Source organism: Lates calcarifer, linkage group LG7_1 (genome assembly GCF_001640805.2).
Source record: "Lates calcarifer isolate ASB-BC8 linkage group LG7_1, TLL_Latcal_v3, whole genome shotgun sequence".
In the NCBI taxonomy this organism is placed as follows: Eukaryota; Metazoa; Chordata; class Actinopteri; family Centropomidae; genus Lates; species Lates calcarifer.
Window position 1 is genome coordinate 18,461,284 of NC_066839.1, and position 24,968 is coordinate 18,486,251.

A 24,968-nucleotide genomic window follows, 5' to 3' on the forward strand; every position below is an offset into this window, starting at 1 on the left:
GCTCTAACCAGAGCCGTACATAGACCAGTTCACCCACTTTTACGAGGAACTTTGAAGGGGTAACGAAGAGATGTATATACAGTAATTATCGCGATAATACGAGCTTTGGTGGATTCATCTTTAACGCTAAGTACATAGGTTATTTGACCTTGTGTTAAGTTTAAGTTGGGATGGGGGGTTAGGCAGCTAGAGGAGCAGTGCGGTAACCGAACACTTTCGGTTCGCTACTCTGGTTTAGCCCCATCCTGTGCTAGCGGTGGCTTGCTAACACTAACACTAACGACCTCTCAGACCACTCCCAAGTGGCCCGTACCGGCCCATTTATCCCGTGAAAGTGTAATCAGTTACGTGGTAATGTTGCGAAACTGATGTAGTAACACTGGCAGCCAACGTACTTCTGTATCTCCGGTAGGCCTTGCTTTTTTTTTTGTTAAATATAGTTTTTGTGGCTAACAGCTAACAAGGGGATACCTAGTTAGCTCGCTTTTGAAACTACTGTGGTCGATGTTTTCTCATGGAGGATTTGTACAGTTATTAGTCAAGAGGATTTACGAGTGGGCAAGGACAGGTAGGGGTTGAAACACCGCATTTGTATTGAGAGCGCAAATACAGTTTCCTCAATTAGTCAGAATAAAACATCTGTTATGTTACTTATGGTTGTTAAATGAAGATGTGAACCTTGTCTCACACAGAGTTTAAAGTTAGATCTGGTGACAGTTTATTACAACTGAGTCGATAAAACCGAAGATGTATTTACTTAAGCAAACATGGAGCTAACAGTTAAAGCAGTAAAGAGTGAGCAGCACAGGTATGTCTTATTTGTCACCAACACAGTAAGTAACATATTAACAAGGACAGAATATAATTTATATTGTGTAGGAAAAAGAGCATCAAGAATTTTGATAAAGTTCAATAAAGGTGTGGTACTGGAGCTTTTTTTTATTTTTATCATGAATACACTGCCTGAAGTCATTGATCAGTCTCAGCAGTTAATCTGTGCAGAAATGTGAATGCTGGTGTGGGTATGGGTTGTGTATTTAACAGACCAGAGGAGGTACTCGCTTAGCTTCTTCACCATGGGGAACACCTGCAGTAACCATCTTGGGATCCCTCCAGCCAAGGGCCCCAATGCTGTGGGGTGTACTGACTTCATGATGGACCACACTGCACAGGTAGAGGTTGAACCAGTTATCTATTCTATCTATTCCCCATTAATAATATGACAAGTAGGGAAAAGAAGGGATACATCAGAAATGAGAGGTGAAGCTCATGACCTGTGTAAAAGCCGGGCACTGAGCAACATTAGGTCACGTTGTACTTAACATCTGAATTTAGTGATTCTGAAGAATAGCAGAAGAAATGTGCTTTAATCTAGAATACCAGTGAATTTCAGCATTGTTTAAAGCCATGGCTCATTTAAAAAGTATGATTACAGCAAATGTGGCTGCTGAAAAACCTGTTCAGTCTGCTGCAATGACACGTTACTCAGTTCCGTTACAACAGTCACTGGCAACTCGTTCCGCAGTTCAACAAGGGCAAGAGTTTCAAAGTTCAGTGTGACAAAGACACAGTATCTATGCACAAAAAATGCATTCACGCACCCTTTGTGTTCATGATACTTGAGACGTCACATCTCTGTAAACAACCGCTGCTGAATTGCGTAAACTTACATTTCTGTCTCGACAACAGGGCACCTTCTTCCGGCTCTACTATCCTTGTCAAGAGACTGAGAAGGCAGAAAAACCAGACTGGGTTCCAAGCAGAGAGTATTTTAACGGTCTGGCAGACTTCATGAAAATCAACAGGACTCTCAGTGAAAGGATTTTCAGCTACCTCTTTGGTAATTTAACTTCAGTTAGTAAAATGTAAAACATCTCTGATGCATTTTATACAAGTGTTTGCTGCTCTTCCCAGAGCAGCACTAGTGTTTCTTCATGTTTTTATTTGTGATCATGTGGTAGTCCTGCTCAGAATGTTATATATATTATACTGCAGTGTTGTCAATCATTTTATTTTTTTGTTTTGCTAAGCAACAAGATGATGTCCACTATAATTCTAAATGACCTATTTTAAATTCTGCAGTGTAGAAAAACCACTTTAGAAAGCTTATGTTTTTATCATCTGTTTATTCCAGGGCCCTTTAAGATCCCAGCCTACCTGGATGCTCCATTCAAATCCAGTGGGAAATGTCCTGTAGTGATCTTCTCCCATGGTCTGGGAGCCTTTAGGTACACACAATACGTTTTTAATATTGCTATAATATTTGCACACGACAAATTGGAAGTTCTGTTCACCTGCTCTGCTAACATCTCTCTGATGCTTCCTAGGACTTTGTATTCAGCTATATGTGCAGAGCTGGCCTCTCAGGGATTCATTGTGGCGTCTGTAGAACACAGGTAATTATACAGTTGTACAACACTTTTAGCTGATTGATGTCAACATTTATTTCATTACAAGACAAAGAGATCTTCTTATAGTGCATACATTAGTATAGGAGGGCAGCTGTACAGCAGTTATTCAAAGGTATGTAAGCACTGTAAGCTATCATGTACAGAATCTTGAGGTATATGATCAGTATTCATCCTGTAAGCTGACGGTATATACACTGAAAATCTGAAACAAAGGCCACGTGTCAGTTGGAGGAAATTGTAGTTGAATGTTTGCCAAGCCAACAATAACAGAGGGCAGTCTCCTCTGCAAGCGGCTGTCTGTTTATCAGTGGAGTAGGAGTGGAAAGGGTGTACAGACAATAGTTCGAACCAGGTCATCACATTTTTTTTCAGTATAGAGACAAGGGAAACATATGGAGATGAACATAATGGCCACAGTTAGTGTGTCACTCACATCGATTGAGGTGGTGTTTCACTGAATTATAGCAGCTGGTTAAAGGCTAAAGCCACAGATGAAAAGCATGAGCCAGTGCTGTGACCTGGATTGTAGCTGCGTGACATGAGACACACTTTGTTTCACATGGTCTGTGGTGATGGTCAGAGGTCAGTCCTGTGCTGCTTTAGTCACACTGCCAAATTAGTTCAAGTCTCTGACCAAAGACAAACCAAAAACAGTCACAAAGAAAAATGGCCCTTTCTGCCACCATGTTTATCCTGAGCTTCAGTAGAAGCTCATTCACTTTGGCAGCAAGTCCAAACAAGGACAAGCAAATTTGGAAATTAAACTGCACTGTGTGTTATTAGTTTGTGTAGAAGCTGGTAACTAGGAACAATGATAATCAATGTACACATATCAGCTTCCCCTTAACAGTTTATTGACACACAACCATTTTTTTCTGTTTCCCTTGAAACTGGGTGTAGAAACCCAACATTTCCTATTAATACAAAAACAGTTATAATCATCTCTGCAATGATTATTTTCATCACCATCATCTGCAGACTATTAATCATTTTGTTTATGATGTTATTAAAAAGCTGTCACAGCCTCATGTGATGTATGTGATATTTTCACTATGCTTGTTTTGGTCGACAGTGAACTGATAACCACATGTTGGTTGTGTGCCCTCAAGTCATTATAGATTCGCTGTATTGTCTCTTTCTCTTCTTAATTCAGAGACCAGTCAGCCTCAGCCACGTTTTATTTTCGAGAGAAGACAGAGTCAGAGAAGGCAAATGGGAAAATGGCTAAAACACAAGACTCAACCCAAGATGACTTGGTGAAGGTGTGGATGTACTACAGAGCTCTGCACCACGGCGAGAGTGAATTCCCCCTCAGAAGTAAACAGGTGAGAGGTGATCTACTATGGGAGGTAAACCCAGACATTATTAATCACTGTATAAAAGTAGAGATGGAGAAATGATTCCTCTTTCATGCAGCTTGAGTGTAGAAATGGCAGCGGCTGGATTGTGCAACATCTGAACTTTATACTCCGTAAGCAATTCACAGCTTGTGTTTGAAACAAACCACATCCTTTACACAGTTTATACTCTGATCTATTATGTGATCTATCTCACATTTTTCTCACCCTTTTATCTATCCAGCTGTTTTTCCTGTTGTAAAATACTTGTAAATACATGAATCTCTCTTGTTGCTCCCAGGTGAAGCAGAGGGCAGATGAATGTATCATGGCTCTGGATAAACTCACTGAAATCAACTCAGGGATACCGGCGCAAAATGTTTTGCGAACACAGTTTGACTGGACGACGCTGGAGGTAACCTTTTTTATCAGCTTTGAGTTTTTAGATCCTGGTCTTAGAAAGGTCATGAATATCAACAGGGAAGCAGGATAGATTTAGTAACAGACAAAACAATGGAAATATAGAAGTTTCCATTTGAACAGAAACTAGTGACATGACGAACAGGAGCACCACAAGACTCTGAAACTAAGAACAGGAACATTCAAAAACCATATTACTCCCAGTAAACAGACATAGTTATTCTTGTGATCTTGGTCAGAGTTGATGAGGTTCTTTTGTTTTTTAATACAACAGTTTTCCAAGTCTCAAATATATTCATGAAAACAAAAGAAACTGAAGACTTGTCGAGAAGAGTAAGCAAAGATGTTCTTCAGTCAATCAGCTCTTCATGAAGGCACTTTATCAGCAGTACTGCTCATGCAACCAGAAAGACTGACAAAGATACAGAACATATAGAGTATATATAGGCTAAGAAGCAACCTAGATAGCATTTGAGTTGACAATCACAAGGCACATAGTTGTATAAGCAATGTGTTCCATGTCTAAACTATAGCTAAATCATAGATAATCAATACATAGGACTGCTGAGGCCTGTAGCCATCATGCACTTTACTTAATGAATTAACTATTGCACAGAATATGGAGAATAATGAAAAGTTCAACTGGTGGTCAGTTATAAAATCATACTACTGCATATATGTCCAGTAATCACTTTCGATTGCAGTAACCAAATATCAGGAAGACTGTACAACTTAAAAAGCAAGTACTTGTCTTTAGGTACACACTACATCCAAGCTGTATTTTCACATATATAGACTTATTAAGTACCATTGGCCACTGTTGAAGTTTGCTGATCAACTTGTTTTTCATGGTAAAGCTGAATGAAAAGCTTTGATAAACACAAGACAGTCACGACTTTAAATAGCTGTCAGTAGTTAAGGTCAGGATGCCAAGTCAGTCCTTTCACAGTGACCATGTATTATTCAATAAGACATCTGCAGTAGAAGACCTTGTGATCATATAATATAATCATATCCCTACTCGAGTAGAAGTGGTGCCTCCTGATCAGAGGTTTAGAATGATACAGTAAAGCGTGGTGAGGAGTAGAAGGGTTCTTTGTTGTGGAGGGATTTTAAGTTGGGCAGTGTTCTCCATTTTTGTTGTTGTCAACAAATATAATGAAAACACCAACAATGTATTCGTCCATCTCTCCATTCTTTCTCTTAGCTCCAAGCTACAACAGCTGGGCAATTTTTAATCTTTCCATGGGATTTGTTGACAAGACGGAAAATACAGAAAATCACCAGATTTATTATTTTAAACTGTGATCTGATGGCACAGCCTGACGCTGACAAAGCAAAAGTTCAGAATAAACATATGTAGTGCTAATCACTGACTCCTTCCCTCTCTGGGCTGACAGAACTCCATGGATCTGTGTAGGATAGCAGCGATGGGCCATTCCTTTGGGGGAGCAACAGTGATTGAAGCTCTGTGCAAGGAGGTTAAATTCAAGTATGTAGATTCTTTTGTGCTTTTGTTGAATGGAAATAGGAAACTGTTATTTGTAGAATTAAGGTATCAAGAAATAAAAAATACTGTTATGGTATCTGTACCAAATCTTGTGACACTTGTATAAAATACACTAAAACAATACCCAGTTCTAGATCTGGATACTGAATGAATCATTCAATAATTCATGTGTCTCCTCTTAAGATTTTGTAATGACCTGCTCTTGAAACTCTTTTAACTCCGTGAGATCAGATGTGGCATCGCGCTGGACGCCTGGATGTTTCCTTTAGATGACGAGACCTTTCCTCGAGTGAAGCAGCCGATCTTCTTCATCAACTCAGAGAAGTTCCAGTGGGCAGGGAACATCAGCCGCATGAAGAAGCTGGACTCGGCCGTCATACAGAGGAAAATGATCACCATCAGGTATAGTAATGGACAGAACTCAGAGCTGTCGATATGGTAAAAAATCTGCTGTTGTTTTCTCTGACATCACAGGTGGTGTTTTCCTTCAGAGGTACAGTCCACCAGAGTTTCCCTGACTTCACCTTCCTGACGGGCAATTGGATTGGCAAACTGATGAAGCTGAAGGGAGAGATCGACCCAGAGGTTGCCATAGACCTCTCCAACAAAGCAACGCTAGCCTTTCTGCAACGCCATCTTGGTAAGAAAAATAAAGAGCTCACAATTGTTTCAAATAGTTGCCAGCATCAGGTCTGACTCATTTCTTAAAGGAGCAGTACATGTTTTTAATGGTTTTTTTCTTCTCGGCAGGTCTTGAGAAGAACTTTAATCAGTGGGACCCTCTGATCGATGGACAGGATGATAACCTCATCCAAGGAACTAATATAACTTTGCTTCAGTCTTCCATCTGAACTGCCTCTGTACCTCATATACTGCAGTAAAAAAAACAAACAAAAAAAAACCTGAGACTACCTGGCCATCAGCTGAACCATCTCACCTTGTGTGTTTGGAGTAAGCGGAGTGGTCCCAAAAATGTCAAGCCTGGCCTACTTGGCATTTCATGCATTTTATTTCAAAATGGACTGAGGAAAACATTTTGGAGTAGCAATGGAGAGGAAAGCCGATCTCTACCTCATCAGCAGGAAAGATTTGTTTTTCTGAAACACTTGTGTGTAGCAGTGTTTGTTTCATGAGGCCTGAATGTTGGGTACGAGCAGATTAGCACTTAATTTCACTGTTGGTGAATTCTTAAGTATTGCCAGCAATTTCTTAGAGAAATGCTTTTTAATCAGTTTCATATTTGAGTGTATATAAAGCCAACTGAGAAATTATAGACTTCTATGAAAACTACCATCCATCTCTTTGGATATAGGACCTTCCAGCAGAGGGAAGCTACTTTATGTTTGCAGTGTGATTATGTGGTTAAGGCCTATATGAGAATTGTAAGGGGTGGGTATGGATAAAAAAAGATTTAAAACTCATATCATCCTAGATAATAAATCTAAATAATAAAGATATTGTAGGAAACTAGATTCCTCCTGATTCAACAAAAGACAGCTTCAAGGTAATCATTACAACAGCATCATTACAACGGTACAAACACTAAAAGGTGGCATTTTTGTGCCTTAACTCACAGTACTGTTCATCCTGGGTCAGTGACATGTATCAGCCTTCTACTTTTATATACTATTACTGTCTGATATATCTGCATTTGTATATGAATGAAATCCAATAAATCTGGTTTGTATACAAAAAAAAACCATGTCTCATCTCATCAAAATGGCTCAATCATTCAGGTTTGCTGAATCATTCTAAGGCTAAAATGAAAACATGGGATAATATATTTGTGAATACTCCAGAGATCAACTACCGTTTGTGAATTTGCAAATCCTGCAAATACTGATACTAGAGCTCTAGTTGTGATTGATGGCAAACGGACATACTAGATGTTTATGAATTTTAACTTTTACAACCAATTTGGTATGACTTGTTATGTAATACTAAACTGGGGAAGCATACCAAAATGGAACTTTACACACCTGATCTAAGCTAATTCAAACAGGGGGGAAGTAAAAACACAACTCATCTCCATAGCTCTGTAATATTTATTGTACCAACCTAAATGACTATCCACACTACAGAAAACTTTGTTGCATTCTTTAAAAGTGTGGCATTTCACCTCGCAACTTTTCAAATCAGTCTTCAAGAAAATTTTCAATACTCAAAATTTTGTTTCCAAAGAATTCAGTTTCAGAACAGACCATCTGTAACATAACAAGTAACACACATGGATACTGACGACAAACGTTTTACAACTACTGCTGTATAAAGGCACTTTAAACCAGATGGTTGTTAAACAGAAATAATGTAATTACCCTTTAAAGTAAAAAGAGAAAAGACCTACTGGGTGAACCCAATAAATGAACACTGCCATCGAGCACAGTACAAACACAACAAAGAAAACTGAACTTGACCCTGTTTAATGTAACTAAAGCATTTGTCGATAGTTGATAAACTTTGATTTGAGGTGTCTGACAAAGACACAGAAGGCAGTTACTCCTCTGGTTGCTGCTCAACAGGCAGATCATCAGCACAACCATTATTGATGATCAGAGAGAGGTGGGTTATCTTTGACAGCTGGACCTCTAAAAAGGAAGGGAAGAATAATTATTTGCCGCTGAAGACAGCAAACATTTCAGACTGCAGATGTAACGATTAATTAAAAGTCTAGAGCAGCCAGATGTTGTAAAACAGCACCATTACTATTTGTATTAATATTACTGCATGATTGCAGTAGAAAAAGAGTAACAGCACCAACAGTAGTCACATTATGTGACACTAATGCTGTAACTGATCTAGAATCAGTATTTGAATATTAGTCTTTATTTCTATACATTATAGGACAGGTGTGCTTCATGAGTACTTGCCGTCTCCTAAAAATGACACCAGAGTGAGTGAGGATGTTTCTGTTTGGAAAATAAAATTCCTCTGTCCTCACATCTCTGCTGGGAGGAGCTAAGATGTGACAAAGAGATGTGAGTGAGGAGCAACATTTGCCAAACAAAGAGCATGACTTACCAAAACTGTCATCAGCAGAAGACGACATTTCTTCGGAAAGCTCACTATCATCAAAATCCTAGAAAATCATCAGTAAATTCAAAACATTGATGTGAATATTCCCAATAACATTTAGTGTTTCAACATTTCAACTTCTACAGCTCCAAAATACTGAACAATTCATACACACTTTTTACCTCTACACACCTTCTGTCCATAAAGGAAAGGTTTAAAACTTCCGTTTTCTATCCACAACCCTGTGGACTTAAATTAGAATAATCTCAACCCTCAAAAGGTAAAATAATTTCTAAGAATGTTTACCTCTGTTTGTTCGGGTGGTGTATGCACCAGCTCCTCACTGTCCTTCATTTCAGCCATTTGTTGCTGGTCTTTAAAGAATAAGGAGATGTCAGTGTCTGGCTTACAAACAAGCAGGGCATGGTCTGTTTCTACATTCACATAATGGAATTATGTTCAGTGTCAAACATGTAAATCCTTGTAAAAATCAAATCAAATGATCACAAAATGATGGAGAGCAGACTTGTTTGGTCATTATCAAAATATTTGACTGAATATTAATTTATGCACATTTTGATGATCAACAAGTCAACAAGTCTGATACCTCTGCAGCCATCTGACAAACAGATCTCTCCAACAAGACAGGTCACCTCCTCCACCAGGTCAGTCTGAACAGAAATAAAAACAGCACAGAACTGTCAGATATGTGATGTTTTGCCATTTGCTGTAAGAACTGTCTTGATTGATCTCTATTACCATATCTGGACAGTGGGTATGTGGCTCAGGGTCAGATGGCAGAGCTGCAACCACAGAGGCAGGTAAGTAGGCTCACACATTAAGTTTCTAACAATGATTTCAATGAGGTGTGAAGAATGCAAACAGATGGAGGAAGAGGAATGTTTTAATTCAATGATCCAACTTAACATAAAAAGGATGCAAACTACAAACCAGAAAATTTATCTTCATGAAGAGCTGATGTCTCGTCTTCAGTCATTAGGTTGTCCTGAAACAGAACACAGACCAGGGCCCTGTTTGTTAGACATGGCTCAATTAATCCAGACTAGCAAACTGTTATCAGGCTAAAATAACCCTGAATGAAGTTATCTTGAATAACAGTGCACTCTTATTTTGAAATAATGTGACTGCAGTTTCATGAGATAGGTATGTGGGGACCATTCCCAGCATGCACTGGGACAACAGACTCATGGACAAAAGTCTCATTTTATGCATGTTCCTGCATTGTTACTGCTGTCTGCTCTGCTGTGTGCTCCACATTTTGTTTAACAATGTTTCCACTGTATACTACCAGTGAATATGGCCAGACTGTGATGTGATGTTACTGCATGATTGGTGAGGTTCTCCCCAGTGGATGCACAAAAGACTTATTCCATGAAAATCATAAACCGGTTGTGAAAATTAGACCTTACTAAAACTCCTCAACAAACAAAACAAAACAAAAATAAATTAAAAAATATTTAAAAAAAAAAAAAAAAAATCCACTCACGCCCAAGTGTCAGCATTCTAATTTGAGTAAGTTACCCATGAACAAAGAACAGAGCCAAGGTCAATGAAAACAACCTTCAAAGCAAAAATGGTTTGATTTATGTTTCTAAACAAGACTGATTCAAACAGCTTTTTAAAATGATTCTCATTCAACAGTGAGGGCTCCACCCTACCTTGTTAGGCATGGCCTCACCCTGTAGGGAAATGTCTCTAACTTCCATGTCATGCTCTGAAGGAGCTCCTGTGAAGATAACCACAGTCACTTACTGGATCAGCACACTGTACATAATGTGATAACAGGGTATTAACAGTGAAATTTGTCTAGACAAAGAGAATCAAGAGTCATGAACTGTTCTGCAGACCTGGCTGTTGAGCTGCTTCGGAGGTTGTGGTAGTAACCAAAGGTCTTTGTAAGTCCAATACTAAAAGACACACTCCCTCTGTGGCACACTTTGATAATACCTTACCACTAAAAATACATGCTAATATTTTGATCAGTTAAATACTTGATTAATTAAGCATGTAATTTAAGCCTGCAATTTTGACTCAACCTCTCTTATAATTTATAGTGTTCAAGCAGTCTTAGAAATGACTCACCAAGTGATTCACTCAGGACCTGAAATTTAAGAAATCAACCAATTTTAATGTGAAGAAAAACAATTTCAGACAATTAACTTGAAAAATCATGTTAATCATAACATCATATTGAAGCCAACGTGGAATAAAAAAAATCTATGTGCATAAACACGCAAATACAACTAACATCATGTACAACAATAAATAAAATGATTCTATTCATGTATACACTCATTAGGCACTTTATTAGGAACACCAGTGCACCTGCTTATTTATGCAATTGTCCATTCAGTCAATCATGTGGCAGCAGTACAATGCATAAAAATAATGTTCACAAACATCAGAATGATATTATTGTTACTGCCAGATGGGCTAACATGATTATTTCTAAAACTGCTGATCTCCTGGGATTTTCACACACACGATTCTCTAGAGTTTATTCAGAAGGGTGTGGGAAAAAAAAAATCCAGTGAGTGGCAGTTCTGCAGACAGATCACCTTTTGTATGAATCCATGGATCAAACCTGCCTTGTGCCAATAGTTCAGGCTGGTGGTGATGTAATCGTGTGAGGGATGTTTTCTTGGCACACTTTGGGTTCCTAATCATGGTTTGAATGCCACATATTATCTGCATATTGTTGGTGACCAGGTGCATCAATTTATGGCCTAATTTTTGGCTGCTTCCTGCATTATAATGCTCCACGTCACAAAGGAAAAGTCGCCTCAAACTGGTTTCATGAAAACGACAATGAGTTCAGTGTACTTCAGTGGCCTTTGGAATGTGGTAGAACAGGACATTGGTGGCATGAATGTGAAGCTGACAAATCTGCAGAAATTATGTGACACCATCATGTCAACATGGACCAGAGGTTTCCAACATTTTGTGCCCCATGCCCTAAAAACTGAGGCTGTTTTGAGAACAAAGGGAGGCCCTACCCAATATTAGTATAGTGTTTCTAGAAAGCTCCCACTGAGAGTCCAACATGTACAGAACTTTATCTACAACAGCAGTCTCTTATATCTCATTTGATTCTTGAGCTGTTGTCTTATGCAGATCACCTTGTACATCAGGACTACCATCCTCTTGGGGAAACTTTTGAAAAAATAGGCAACAAGATAAATGTGATTTGTGCATTAAGAACAGCTTCATAATGTTTGAATGAAATCAAAAATTTAATTCAGTGTGCCTAACCTGAGGTGCAACTTAACCTGAAACTCTTTCTAAAAACACTGCAGATGCATACTCTCACATGTGGAAATTCACTGTGATGCAAATTACCATTTCCTCTGCTGCCAGACTGATTAGACAATCTTCTCTTGCGCTACTGGCTTTGCTCTCACCACTTGACTCATCTGGATCTGAAGCGCAAAGGGAAAAAAGCCAAATGATTGACAATCCAATACATACTAAACATAACATCACAATTGATTCCTGGTACGTTTTGTTGTACATCCAATAATGAAGTCTGATACCTGTGCAGACATCTGTCAACCAAGGCACCTCTTCAATCTCATCACCCTGAACAGCAATGAAGACAACATTCATATTTCAGATATGTTTTGCAGTTTGACTGTAGAACTCTGTGTCATTTAATTCCATTACCATATCTGGAGAGGGAACTGCTGGCTCGCTGGCTGCTGTATCAGTATCAGCTGGCAGGACTGTAGATACAGACGTAGATGCATGATCAATGCATTGCCTAAATGCTGCAGAGCACTTCCCTGCTAACAAAAAAAATACCAGGATAACCAAGATGCCCCTTTTCTCATATTCAAATAATGTCCAGTAAGCTCAAGAATGTCAATTCAATTATTAACACGGTATGATGACACTAAAATTTATTCCATCCACCTCCATACTTTAAACTACAAGCTAAACTAATGGTTTCATATACAACTCATATTCACATTTCTTCATGTTACTTTGTATGAACACATAGATGTAAGACATCTATGTGTCTATACAGATTTAAAAAGCCTGAGGGGTGTCTGAACAAGTAATTAAAAAACGGAGATGATATCAACAAACCAGAATATGTGTCCTCGTGATGAGCCAAGATTTCCTCTTCAGCCATCGAGTCATTCTAAAACAAAAAGCTCATCATTCACTGACCTGTCTCATGCAAACTATGTTGATACATTGTAAAACTGTGTTACACAGGTAATCACATTAGTTCTCTGTACAGTAACAAGTCGAGCTGATATTTATCCATCACAAGACAAACAGTACTAGTAACTCCATCTACAGTTGAGGACAAAATTATTACCCCCCTTATGAAACAAGAAATTTAATTTTCAACAGCATTTCTAAACATACTAGTTTTCTTTAGAAAGCATAAATTATTTCTATTTGCACACAATAACAGAACTATTTCAGAAAAAAAATTACCAGGGTCAGTATTATTAGTCCCCTTAAGAACTGACCTTTTTATTACTATTTATGAGCTTTGTAATGCTTAAAGCTTGTAAGATCAAGTTAAAACTGAGGGTTATCTCCCAATTTACACACAGTATAAAAGCTTCAGTAAGGGTTTGAGCTGTCACTTGAGAAAGCATCATGCCAAAAAACAAAAGAAATCAGTTTAGACTTGAGAAAAAGAAAGTTGATGCTCACAAAGCAGGAGAAGGATATACAAAGTTATCACAATGTTTCCAAGTGTCAAGAACTGGAGTGAGAAGTATCATCAAGAATTCAAAGAGAGCCACACAGTACAGAACAAACGTGGCAGAGGTAGGAAGCGAAAGATTTTAAAGACCCTGGAAAGAAAACCAGTGAGAGACGTGTCTAAAGACCCCAGAACAACTGCCAAGACACTAGTGAATGACTTAGCCAAGTCACGAATTGTAGTCTCAAAGAAGACAATTACTAGAGCTCTGCACAGGAATGGACTGCGAGGTTGCAGACCAAGAAAAACGTCTGCAGAAGAGACACCTTCAAGCCAGACTGAAGTAGGGGGGTGGAATAATTTCATTTCTGTGTGTAAAGTAAAATAATGTAAGCATCCAAAATAATTCTAGGAATGTTTGAAAAAGTTATGTGAAAATTTCCTTGCTCTGTTTAACAGCACTTGGTAAATACTTTTAAAACAATGAATTTTTCATAGGGGCGTTAATGATTTCATCCTTATCTGTAAATACTGTTATTTCCATAACATTACCTTGACATGTATGGCAACACATGATACCTCCGGGACACCAACTCCAGCTTCAATTTCCTGCTCTGTGGGAGCATCTGTGAAGACAATCACACTCCATCATCAAAATGGGGGTTTCTTAGAGTTACCTACAGCTGCAGTATATTATAGAAACCTTGCAAACAATACCCTTTTTCAGATCATCTCATAGCCAAAGCATACGCTGTCCAATACAGACTAGAGAAGATGTTTTCAGCAAGGGTTTTAAGTACCTCTGTGAGCAGTGTGTCACAGCCACTGCTGCAACACCACTGCTGACCATTTTGGTGAATAGGGCACATCAGTAGCTAAACTACAACAACTAACTTCCTATTGTTAGAACATGGCCATGCACATAGCCCTTTCACTTCTCACAGTATGGTTGCCTCACATCTCTGTCAGTAAACAACCCCCAAAACCTCTAAATAGGAACCACTCACCACCCTGTAGAGTAGGCAGCGCCAAAGAGGGCAGCTCCAAATCAGTATGAATCTGTGTGTACAAACACATGATTAAAAGGAAGAATAAACTATTTTGCAACTTAAAAAAAATTAACATCTTTTTAAAAACACTGATACATGGAGAAGAGAAGAGGTAACGCTTGTCTCTCTAAATCTCAGAAAATCACACCAAACCTATGTGATTACATACTTCTCCAGTTAAGAGGAAAACAAGTATTTTTTTCTTGGTTAATTTGTCATTTCAAAAGGTTATTATAAAAGTATTATTATGTTCAGTGTGGAGTGATACAAAAAACTCCATGTACCTGCTTTAAATCTTCAGGAATCATATCAGTTGTCTCATGCAGATCAGTGCTATCCCTGGGACAAACAGCTTCATCATGGAACCTTTGGGAAAAAATAACACACATCAGACATCATCAAATCTATCTATCCATATGCACATAAAGTAGTAGACCGAAATCATAAAAAAGTCAAAACCTACAGATATATATATATATATATATCTATATACATACAAAAGTCACTAACAGAATTTACCATTGTCACTACTGTCACACTGGTAAGAGAATAGTCCCTTGTGATGGCAGTCTTACTGTCATCTCTGTCATTAGCAGGATCTGTTAAAAAACAACAAAAGCTAAATTATTAGTTTCACACAATCATTAGCCGCAACTTGTCAACTGGTTGCAATCAGCTGTGAGTTAACCAAATGTTATAAGCAAGTAAAATACAAGCAGAACACAGAACTGTTACAAGTTCTATATTACAGGATCTCCATAAACTACATATAGCTGATTAACCGATTAATTGTACCAACCAAAAACAAAGACAAAAGGAGAAATGAATGTGTTGCTTACCAGAATAAATCACGTCAGAGCTGCTTCCAATGTTGTAGGTAGTCACCTCTTCAGCTGAAGACTCTGTCGTTGGAATCTCTGACTTATCCATGGCCTCTTTAAGGTTCTCATCCAATGGAGAATTTAGGTCATCTGGTCCAAAAGTGTCAATCACTGAAGTCCCTTCCTCTTCAGAGCCTTTGTCATTTTCATCCACATCCTTGTCACAGCTCAAGGTCAAAATACCTTGGTCACCTTTGTTACCAAGTGGAGGTAACATGGTTTCTTCTGTGTCACTATCATGTGACAAAATGTCTTTGGGTTCAGTCTGACAGATCACCATAGTTGGGACTATGTTCACCTCTTCAATGGAAGCACTCTTTTGAGGTCCGACAGCTGTATTACATTCCAACAATTTCTGATCCATCTCATCTCTTGGAGACTCGGAGAAAGAGATCAAATCGATAGAATCTTCAGGGATTTCACTGGTCTTTGGACTGCTTGCTAGTTCAACCTCATCTGCTCTGTCTGGGTAAACTAGATTGTCGGTGAACTGCTCTTCACTATGGTCTCTCTGGGGGCGAATGCAAGCAACAGCAGTATCCATTTCTTGGCTTTTGGGATACTCTAGTTGATCCTCAAGTGATGCAGCCTCTTTCACAGTTGAGTCATATTGCAGTGGTGGTTTATATAAAGTGGTCAGTCCTCCTGCATCAGGTTTGTTTTCTGTTGTGGAACTCTTCCACCAGGTTTTCATTGCCGTCATTTATCACCTGGCCATCGCATTCCATCTGCACAAAGCACTTGAAGTTTTCTTCATCTCTTGTTACTCTAGTGACAGTCAGCTGTAACAACTTGTCTGTTGTAAGTGTAGACAATGCATCTACTGCATCACTGTCCCAAGATCCACATAAAGAATCAAAGCCTTCAAGCTCACACAAAAACGCCTGTGGAGGATATTCCACCAAATCAGGGGGTATTTCCCTCACATCTGTAATATTGACTTGGGACTTGTTTCCATAGTCCACAAAGAGGACAGACACCTCATCTCCATTTTTGTCAACAACCTCTGCACGATACCAAAGATGATCATCAGAAAAGAGAGCAATGCATGGACTGCCAGGGGATAGGGTGTCTGGGTCAATATGTGTGTGACTGATTGCCTTCCCAACTTCTGTGACACTTGATGTTATCGTGTCCAGTTCTTCTGAGTCAGCACACTGACACCAAAAGGAATGAGCATCATTTATAGTTGTGATGTAGATCTGCAAGTGCTGTTCCTCTAAAAACTCTTGTTGACAGTAATGTAAAGAACAGGAGTTGAGTGGCAGTTTCTCTGAGTTCTGAGCAGGGTTTTTCTTCATTTGCTCCAGTTTCTCTGAGGCAATTTCTGATCCATCAGTTGAACATCTAGTAGGTACTTTACATATGACATTCACACCACTGTCTTCCAGAGTGACTTCCCACACAGATCCTGACAACCTGATAAACCGGCACTTGAGCATCTTGACTCCATCACCACCAACGTCTTCTTTGAAAGCTGACAGCACTTTTGGATTAAGCACGTCTTCTTTCTCAAGAGCTGTAGCATCACTCAGCATGCAGTGTGTGCTGTACTTGGGTAGTTGCAAGAAAGCTTTATGGAGTCTGCCCATCTTAGAAACTGGTGTCATTGCTGTATTTCCAAAATCAACAAACTCAACAAGAGCCATCATGTTGCTGTGGATTTCTCTTACAACTGCTCGATACCACGAGGAGTCATCTGCAAACTCTGCTTGAATAAGGTCACCTGGATGTACATCTTTGATGGCATTGCTTCCTGGGATAGATTTGGGGTCATTGAGCTTTTCAACAACGGAGAATATTTCATCCTCCTCACTGACAAGTTGAACGTAAAAACTCAAAGGGCTGTTGCAGTGTGAGACATAAACATCAGCTTCCATACCTGATGTGATAGATTTTGAGGGTAGGTCTGCAAGTTTAGGCAGTTTTTCAGCATTGCTTTCCTCCCGAGATTCTGCACCAGGTAATTTGGACTTGATCAGCTGTTTAGTGGCTGTCAGGAAATTCTCTTTTCTTGGTTTGACATGGGCACCTACAGGCTCAGAACCATTTCCCTTATAAGTTGGTGTCTTTTCACACAACTGTCTTTGGTGAGGAGGTCTGTACAGCTGTAATGGAGCAGCTTTGACCTTCTGACCGTTTTCGCAAATGTGGCGTGAAGACTTTGGTGCAGACTGCAGATTCATGTTGGCAGATTTTGGCTCATCTCTCATTTGATGTGCTGATAGTTTGATAGTTTGTGTGTGATCTTCCATTTCTGTAGGTTGTTTCGGAACAGCTTTTGGAGGCTTTTGCCCATGTTTTGCTGAGGCCTCAAGAGCTTTCCAACCCTGGTAGACAACCCGCTCTTCTGTGCACATCTCGATCTGAAACATCCTTTTGATCTTTGAATTAATCTGAGTGTTTCCATGATACAGCTCAACCAGAAGTTTCCCATCAGGTTCTTTGGCCACTACTAGTGCTCGGAATTTAGATTCTGTTGCACTTGTCTCAAACCAGCTATTCACCTCACTGGGAACATTGGCAGGGACATCAGAGAGACTACAAACAACTGCTTGCACAGGCACAGACATGATGTCATGAGCCTCTCTGGGTACTGGAAGCAAGTCAGATTTGTCCACCTCAATAGTGTCACCATAATCCACAAAGTGAACCAGAATTGCTGGCTTTGTGGCCTTGATTTGTCCCCTGTACCAGTGTCCATCAGTGTACTTGGCAAAGCACAAAGTTCCAAAGACTGCTGGGAGCTTTACATTCTCCAGCTGATGGCAAAGATTGCCCACTTTGATCTTAAGATCTTTCAACACATCAGCGTTCCTCTCTAGCTGGCAGTAGAACTGATTGACATTGTTTACACATGTCACTGTGACCTGTTCCTCTGTCCCAGTTTTGACATTGTGCGTTGAGTAGTAGTATGTGTCCAGACGGAAAGATGGTCCAGATGCTTTCTTGGGAGGTGCACTTCTCACAAGATTTATCATGCTGGTACAGATACTCTCAAAGGGAGTTTCCAAATCCACAATGTTGAAAACAATCTTTTGCTCACTGTACATGACAGCATATATGGTGCACTTTAAAATGACAAAGTTGGATGCAGCAGTTTCCACAAAGTTGTGGAATCTTGCCACTGCTTCATCATTCCACTCATTTATTGGCAGATGTGGGGTCAACAGGGTTTAACAGACTGCATCGAAAAGCTTGACCATGCAGAGTGAGGAATTCTGGGCATATCCTCCTCAGGTCACAGAGGGAGATGGTTTCTGTCTGGCCATAATCAACAAACAACACGTCCACATGAGGCGTTTCATGTTTGTGAATTACAAGGGCCCTGTACCACATTCCATTATCAGGGTGGCGAGCAATACAAGCCGTTTCTACAAGAGGCTGAAACTCACTGCCTGCATAATGAGTCTGTATGTCATGCATGAGCAATTTCAAGTGTCCTGCATTTTGTACTAGTTGACACCAGAAGTCGTTTGGGCTTTGGATGTAGGACACAGAGACATCAAGGATACTCCCAATGGGAAACATGTGCTCCTTGAATGTAGGAATGCTTCTTTGATTGCTGGCAGGGCCAACAGTGTTTTGGGTCTGGAAAGACATGCCATTATTCATACATACACCTGAGAGTCTGGCATCTGGATTTTGTGTGGGAGGCAGAATAGCAGGTTGTATAGTAATTTTGGCTTTGGGATGTTTCTGTGTCTCAGCTGTTTCAGAAAGGTTAGAACTACACATCAGTGTACTGAGATCTCTTTCTCCCTGAGCTTTGGGATCTGACAGTTGGACAACATAGACATCATCATGTTTTGCTGTGACATGTACATTTAGTACTCTATCTGTGACAGATTTGAGGAAAAACTGTAAGGCACTTTGACTCCATCTCCCACCTTTTGGTCTGACACCAGCCAGGGTGCATTTCAGGGCAAGCCTCGGCAGCCTTTTGAACTTGTCAGGAAGGGTCCTGATGTTACTCCTGTCAACTACTTCAGTGTTTCCATAATCAACAAAGAAGACTTCGATTTGTGTCTCACCAACTTCAGACACAGTTGCTCTGTAGAAGTCACCATCATCTGCCTTGGCAGCACAGTAGAGCCCAACAGTTGGATTTTTCACCACATCTTTGTTCTCTGAATCTCTGTACAAATGATAAATACAATCCATCAGTTCCTCCAACTCATTTGCATAGTTCTGTGTTTGGATCCAAAACTCTGATGGGTTGGATACATGCTGAACAACTGCAACATGTGAGGAGTTCAGAGAGAGGTCTTCTGCTGGTAACTTCTCTGCTACTCCTTTCCCCTTTGTCTCCTCTCCAGTCTTTCCAGGATTTAACATCTTTCTTTGATTTCTTTCTTTTTGTGCTTGATGCTGGTGGCTGTATGCACTGCTACAAATGGCATAATCTCCAAGCGTTTTCTCACACTGCAGCAAACAGCTCTCCTTGGAACCAAACAAATTGTTAATGTTTGTGTTTTCATCCCCATAAAGTGTGACATAGTGAACACCCTCAGAGATGCTCTGGTATTCAAATTTGGCTATCACTGTCTTGCACAGAAGAAGGTTCCTGAGAAAGTCAATCTGGCCAGTTGTCCATCCAACACCTTTGTCAATGACTCCATGGAGGGAACAGATGTAAGTTACAACGGGCATCCTGAAGAATTCTGCAGCCAGTGGTCTGACATTCTCCACTTGAACAAACTGTTTTGTTCCATAGTCAACGTGCAACACTTCCACCATTCTGTTGGCTGGGAATACCTGCTGTAGAACAGAGCGGTACCATCGGCCATCACTTCCTCTTGCAGCACATGGAAAACCAATCATTTCTGGGCCTACAATGCAACTGGTCATTCTGCCCTCACAGCACTGTGTGATTTGCTCTGAGAGTTTCTTCAGCTCTTGTGAGAAGACCTTCAACTGGCAAAAAATACGCTGTGGATTTGTCACTTCTGTGACTATGACGGTCTCCACAGTTCCTGCTGGCAGCTCTGGGTACATAAAGAGCTCCTGCTTGTGCAGTCGCTCACCTGCTCCCATGGAGATCTTCTGAGTCTCTGGTGGCACTTGAGGTGCACAAGGGGACTGCAGTGACTTGAGTACAAAGTCCTGGAAGACATCTGGAGACAGCTTTTTGGCAAATCCCATCTCGTACATCTGTTTGGATATGCAGGAAATGTGTAGGAGAAAGGTTCTGTGGGGCACTAGTACATCTTGCACATGTGCCTTCACAGACTTCCCAGAGAGAGATTTCAGAAATTCGAGAGCCACTGGAGACCATCTGTTCTCAGGTGAGAGTGGTAACACATTAGCTAGTACACAAAATTCTACTTCGGGTGGCAGGTGAAAGTCCTCCTTCTTACCCCATGCCAGCTTACTTGTCGTGGTTATAGACGTCATCCCTTTGTCAATGAGGAACACTGTGTATTTCGAGCCATTTCTTGAGACTATGCGGGACCTGTACCAAGTACCATCTATCTGAGCCAAGCACTGGTCACCAGGACTTCCTTCAAACTCTTGAAATGTGTTTCCAGGAGACTGAATGTCTTTAGCCAGGCACTCATAATCTACTGTCTTCTCCTGGCTAAATTTTCCCCAGAATTCCACAAGCACACAGAGGGGATGCAAGTGGACCCTGGTAATGAGAATTGTTACATCTGATCCTCGTGTAGGGAGCCCTAGGATTGAAGACATTTTGGCAGTTTCATGTATTCCAACTACCCATGATTTGTCAACTCTCATCAACACTGATTTGTAACCACTGGATGTTATCTGGAAAACAAGCACGAAACACACACACACACACACACACAAAAATATACATTAAAACACAACAACTCTATTCCAGTTTAACTGAGAGACATTACTTACATAATACAGATTAAGTCAAAAAATTCTATTGCTTACAAACTTATCACAAACAACAATAAAATCCTTACTCACTCCTCTTCCAAATTATTATTAGTATTATTATTATTATTATTTTACATTTTGGCTATTTAACATTTTCAAAGTTTGAGAAAGGTAGAGCACATAGCTTTTAGAAGCTTTGAAGCTTTAGAAGCACTGGGAACCATGTACAACTATTAGATCTGGCTACAGTACTTCACCTAAGCCGTATAATGGCAGGAAAATCACTGGTGAAACTCATGTACAGAATAACTCAGGCTTTATTTCTGTTTTAAAATTTTCTGAATGACCACAGCACAAAATATCTTTCAACTTCATTATCAGTCATCAATTACAGAATTAACACTATCAACCAAACAAAGAACTGCCCTGCAATGAACCTGACACGTACAGCATACCACTATGTTACTATGGTAGTAGACAAATTTTTCTTCTGACAGTCAGCTGACATTTAAACCAACTACTTCTTACTTCTTATCCAGTTATATAAAAAGGAACTTGAACTTCAACAATAAATTGAAAAGAAAACTTCTGATTATTTTTCTGTTGTCTGAAGCTATGCAGAAACTGTACAACCTACATACAACCTTCTGAATAATTTACCACAGAGAGCATGTGAACAAAAAAATGGGTTGTGTCTATGTGATATCTCAAGTAGTAGTCAAAGTCCAACTGCAGTAATAGATCAATGAATTTTAAAACTGGTCCAACGGAAAAACAAAATTTTACAAATGTAGTTATGATGGTGTTCACTGGAGGATGATGTTACTAAATCTGGCCATAAAATTGAGAAGTTGTTTGAATAAATGTGTCCTGAAATGGGGCACCATACACTAAATTTAACAACTTGATGAACAAATTGAATCATTAGATCCAAAAAGAAGGGTGCAATAACAGTTTACTCAACACTTTTTAACATAAACCAAATTTGCCATATACAATAACCAATTGAAAATTGTAAACACATTTCCCAATTACATAATGGTGGGCTAAAGACTAAAACATGACACAGCAATATTCCTATAGGCCAACATATGCAAAACAGTTGAGCAAGAATGATAAAACAAAAAAAAAAAACTGCACCACTTACAAGATCATCATCATTATGCATATATTTTTAAAAAATAAATGCTTTCCCATAGAGCTCCACATGGACTGATGTGCTTCAACTATGCACAGACATTCACTTTAACAATCCCTTTGAGCACAGACAATACAGAAACTTAAAGTCTGCTCACATATTCATTTGCACTGTTTGTGTTGACAAAACCTCAGCCTGATATCTGCAGACAGCAGCTAGAAAATGTTAGCTCCTTAGCAGAGACAGAGTAAAGTAGAATCACACACTATTCACTCAACTTCCACGGCTTTACATTTCAAAGCCATAGAGATCATTTCTTCAACAAACACAAACTGAGAGCTCAGATCAGTGTGCAGTCTTTTTTTCAGTCTATCCCTTCAATAGATTTGATTTCTAGATTCAATAGATAGTCAGCCAACCATTGTCAGTTTCCAACAGTCCTGTAAACTGCAACAGTCTGCAGAGACTGTAATCATTCATATCACAGTTAATGAGACTGTTGTGACTCTTGTAAACATTTAAGACATCGTGCAGCTCGCACTGAACCATTTACAACTAAACGCAGCATACACATAACACTTGCACAGATGCACATGTTTACTGAGAAAAGGTACAAATGCAAAGCTAAATCTTGGTATTTTAAGAGTCAATGCTGAATCATTCAAATAAAAATTGCAGTTCATAAGAAAAAAAATCCCCTGCCCTATACCAAACTGAATACGTATTCAGTGACCCAGATGTCTGGAATCAGGCTACTTTCCTACAGCGGAGTGAAAAAACAAAAAACAAAGGCGTATCCTGCTCATGAGTGTCACCCACAGGAAATTAGTTAGTGGAGATGGGAAGTTCTGCCATGTGGCACAATACTCACTGTGTGTTTTTTGTTTTGCAGTGTTTACAGGAGATGATGGAGCTTGCACAAACTGTGATGAGATCTGATGCAGAGGGAAATCTGAAAACATGAGGCCCAAAGCACATGTAAAAGACTGAAACTCACACGACACTGTTAACCAACCGCATGTAACTGAACACTGAGAGGCAGTGATGATATGATAGCTAGCAGGCACTGCAGTAATTACAGTCAAAAGAAAAAGTTGAAAAAGACAAAAGGGTTATATACTTAAGTTTGTTTTGTTTAGAGTGTACTGCTTGTTGTAATCATTACTGATCTTATTTGCAGATTAATTGCAATGATCATATCATATAATAGAAATCAATCAGTTTATTTAATAATTTAGTATGACATTTTGTCTTTAAGATATACTGCCTAGCTGTAGCAATACTAAGTATAAACTAATTCTATGATCAAATTTGATCACAGACCTATGTTTTCTTGATTACCTTAAACCTAACCCTAACCCTAACCTTAAACACATATTGACTTCCTTGGGCTGATATTTTTTCCATCCTCCTCTGGAAAATGACCACTTAGCTACACATTGCACATGTTTATATACATTTTATACTGTGTTACTCATAGGCTACTGTAACTGTTTAATAGCTGGTTTTTACCCAACATAAAAGAGGCAGCACTGAATGTTCACACCACAAAACCACCATCTTCATCAGTTGCTTCAGACACATGACTGACATAGACTTCTTTAGCCTAGTCCAGTGTTGAACCAATGAACAATGAACCATACTTTTACAACAGAAACAAACAGCAAGAAGAAAAGAAGGGACATAGTTCAAAAGCCTTACGTGAATAAAATGAGTTAGGTTGAATATAGTAATGGTTGTGCCTATGGTCCAGAGGTGACGTTAATGCTTTAGGGGTTTCTTAGATGAACGGTCGCATTGCCAGCCACCTACATATTTTGGTTTTAATTTAATTTAGACTGTTTAACGAATCTGTTTAATTCACTTTTTCATCATAGACAAGGATATTTCTTCTCACTGCTTTTCCAGGATAACAATCATCACACTCCCGCATTTTTTGACACTTAATTCACTACAAGAACATGGATTTTCGACGGATTCAGATGTGAATTAGCAACTGCCGTTGACGTTAGCGTCTTTCGGCAGCGCTCCCATTAGGATCAGCTAATGCAGACTACAGGTGCTACAATACTTTTGGGCAAATTAGCATGACGGCTATCCTGCAGTTTAAACGTGGTTAGCAGCAACTCAAGAGGAGATGACACACAATAACTCACCCTTTTTTTTTATCCCTGGCGATCCTGTCGAGTCTTCGATGATGGTTGTAACATTAAAACCAGGTTTACAAGATTAACTTCAGTCCAGCAGACCTACACTTAGCTACGGCGTCGCTAACGTTATTCCGACCGCCGAAACTTTTCAGCTAATTTTAGTCTAGTTCCAGTGTTTTTATACTTGCGTTCAATGATGTGTCAGATAATCCGTTTGACTGCTTCCGAAAATATTTTAGTGTAGCCTCATAAAACTCAGAAATTCCACAGCAAACCGACGTTAGTAACGGTTAATTAGTGGCTTACGTTAGCTAGCCAAAACCACGCGCGTGCTGTAACCTCTAAACGTTTTTTTCCGCTTTTTTTTCCCATCCCCGACCCGGAACTGGCCTTGTCCTCTGCCACAATGTAAATCCACAAACGAAGCTGAATACGAGGTAATTTTTTCTTCCTGTCTATTCAGTTGAGTCAGTGTTTTGTTTTTTTCAAAATTAACACGAAAAAATATATATTTTATTGAAAG

The 24,968-nt window shown here is 39.4% G+C and overlaps 2 protein-coding genes across 4 annotated transcripts; one reads left to right on the top strand and one right to left on the bottom strand.

Annotated features, from left to right (window-relative positions):
* The first annotated feature begins 129 nt into the window (after nucleotides 1-129).
* pla2g7 (phospholipase A2, group VII (platelet-activating factor acetylhydrolase, plasma)) lies at nucleotides 130-7,371 on the top strand. 3 transcript variants are annotated; one of them, XM_018694733.2, is made up of 11 exons: nucleotides 130-568; nucleotides 1,045-1,172; nucleotides 1,690-1,840; nucleotides 2,135-2,228; nucleotides 2,328-2,396; nucleotides 3,565-3,736; nucleotides 4,050-4,163; nucleotides 5,569-5,660; nucleotides 5,910-6,080; nucleotides 6,170-6,318; nucleotides 6,429-7,371. In XM_018694733.2, the coding sequence occupies exons 1-11, from the start codon at nucleotides 505-507 to the stop codon at nucleotides 6,527-6,529; spliced, it is 1,305 nt and encodes a 434-aa protein (XP_018550249.1). In that variant the 5' UTR covers nucleotides 130-504; the 3' UTR covers nucleotides 6,530-7,371. The 3 variants fall into 3 exon arrangements, with proteins under 3 accessions (XP_018550249.1, XP_018550250.1, XP_050927943.1); XM_018694734.2 differs by having other exon boundaries at nucleotides 138-408; XM_051071986.1 differs by lacking the exon at nucleotides 130-568 and adding an exon at nucleotides 626-808.
* Nucleotides 7,372-8,082: 711 nt separating this feature from the next.
* On the bottom strand, nucleotides 8,083-23,248 carry tdrd6 (tudor domain containing 6). Its single transcript, XM_051072079.1, is given in 21 exon segments — nucleotides 8,083-8,263; nucleotides 8,697-8,754; nucleotides 8,997-9,064; nucleotides 9,298-9,361; nucleotides 9,450-9,493; nucleotides 9,642-9,696; nucleotides 10,370-10,437; nucleotides 10,794-10,812; nucleotides 11,793-11,864; nucleotides 12,051-12,130; nucleotides 12,245-12,290; nucleotides 12,375-12,433; nucleotides 12,801-12,855; nucleotides 13,930-14,003; nucleotides 14,385-14,436; nucleotides 14,711-14,792; nucleotides 14,920-15,025; nucleotides 15,266-16,004; nucleotides 16,006-18,459; nucleotides 18,461-21,076; nucleotides 23,167-23,248. Coding segments are annotated over 20 exon segments (6,873 nt in total). The 5' UTR covers nucleotides 21,047-21,076; nucleotides 23,167-23,248; the 3' UTR covers nucleotides 8,083-8,171.
* Between the last annotated feature and the right edge of the window lie 1,720 nt (nucleotides 23,249-24,968).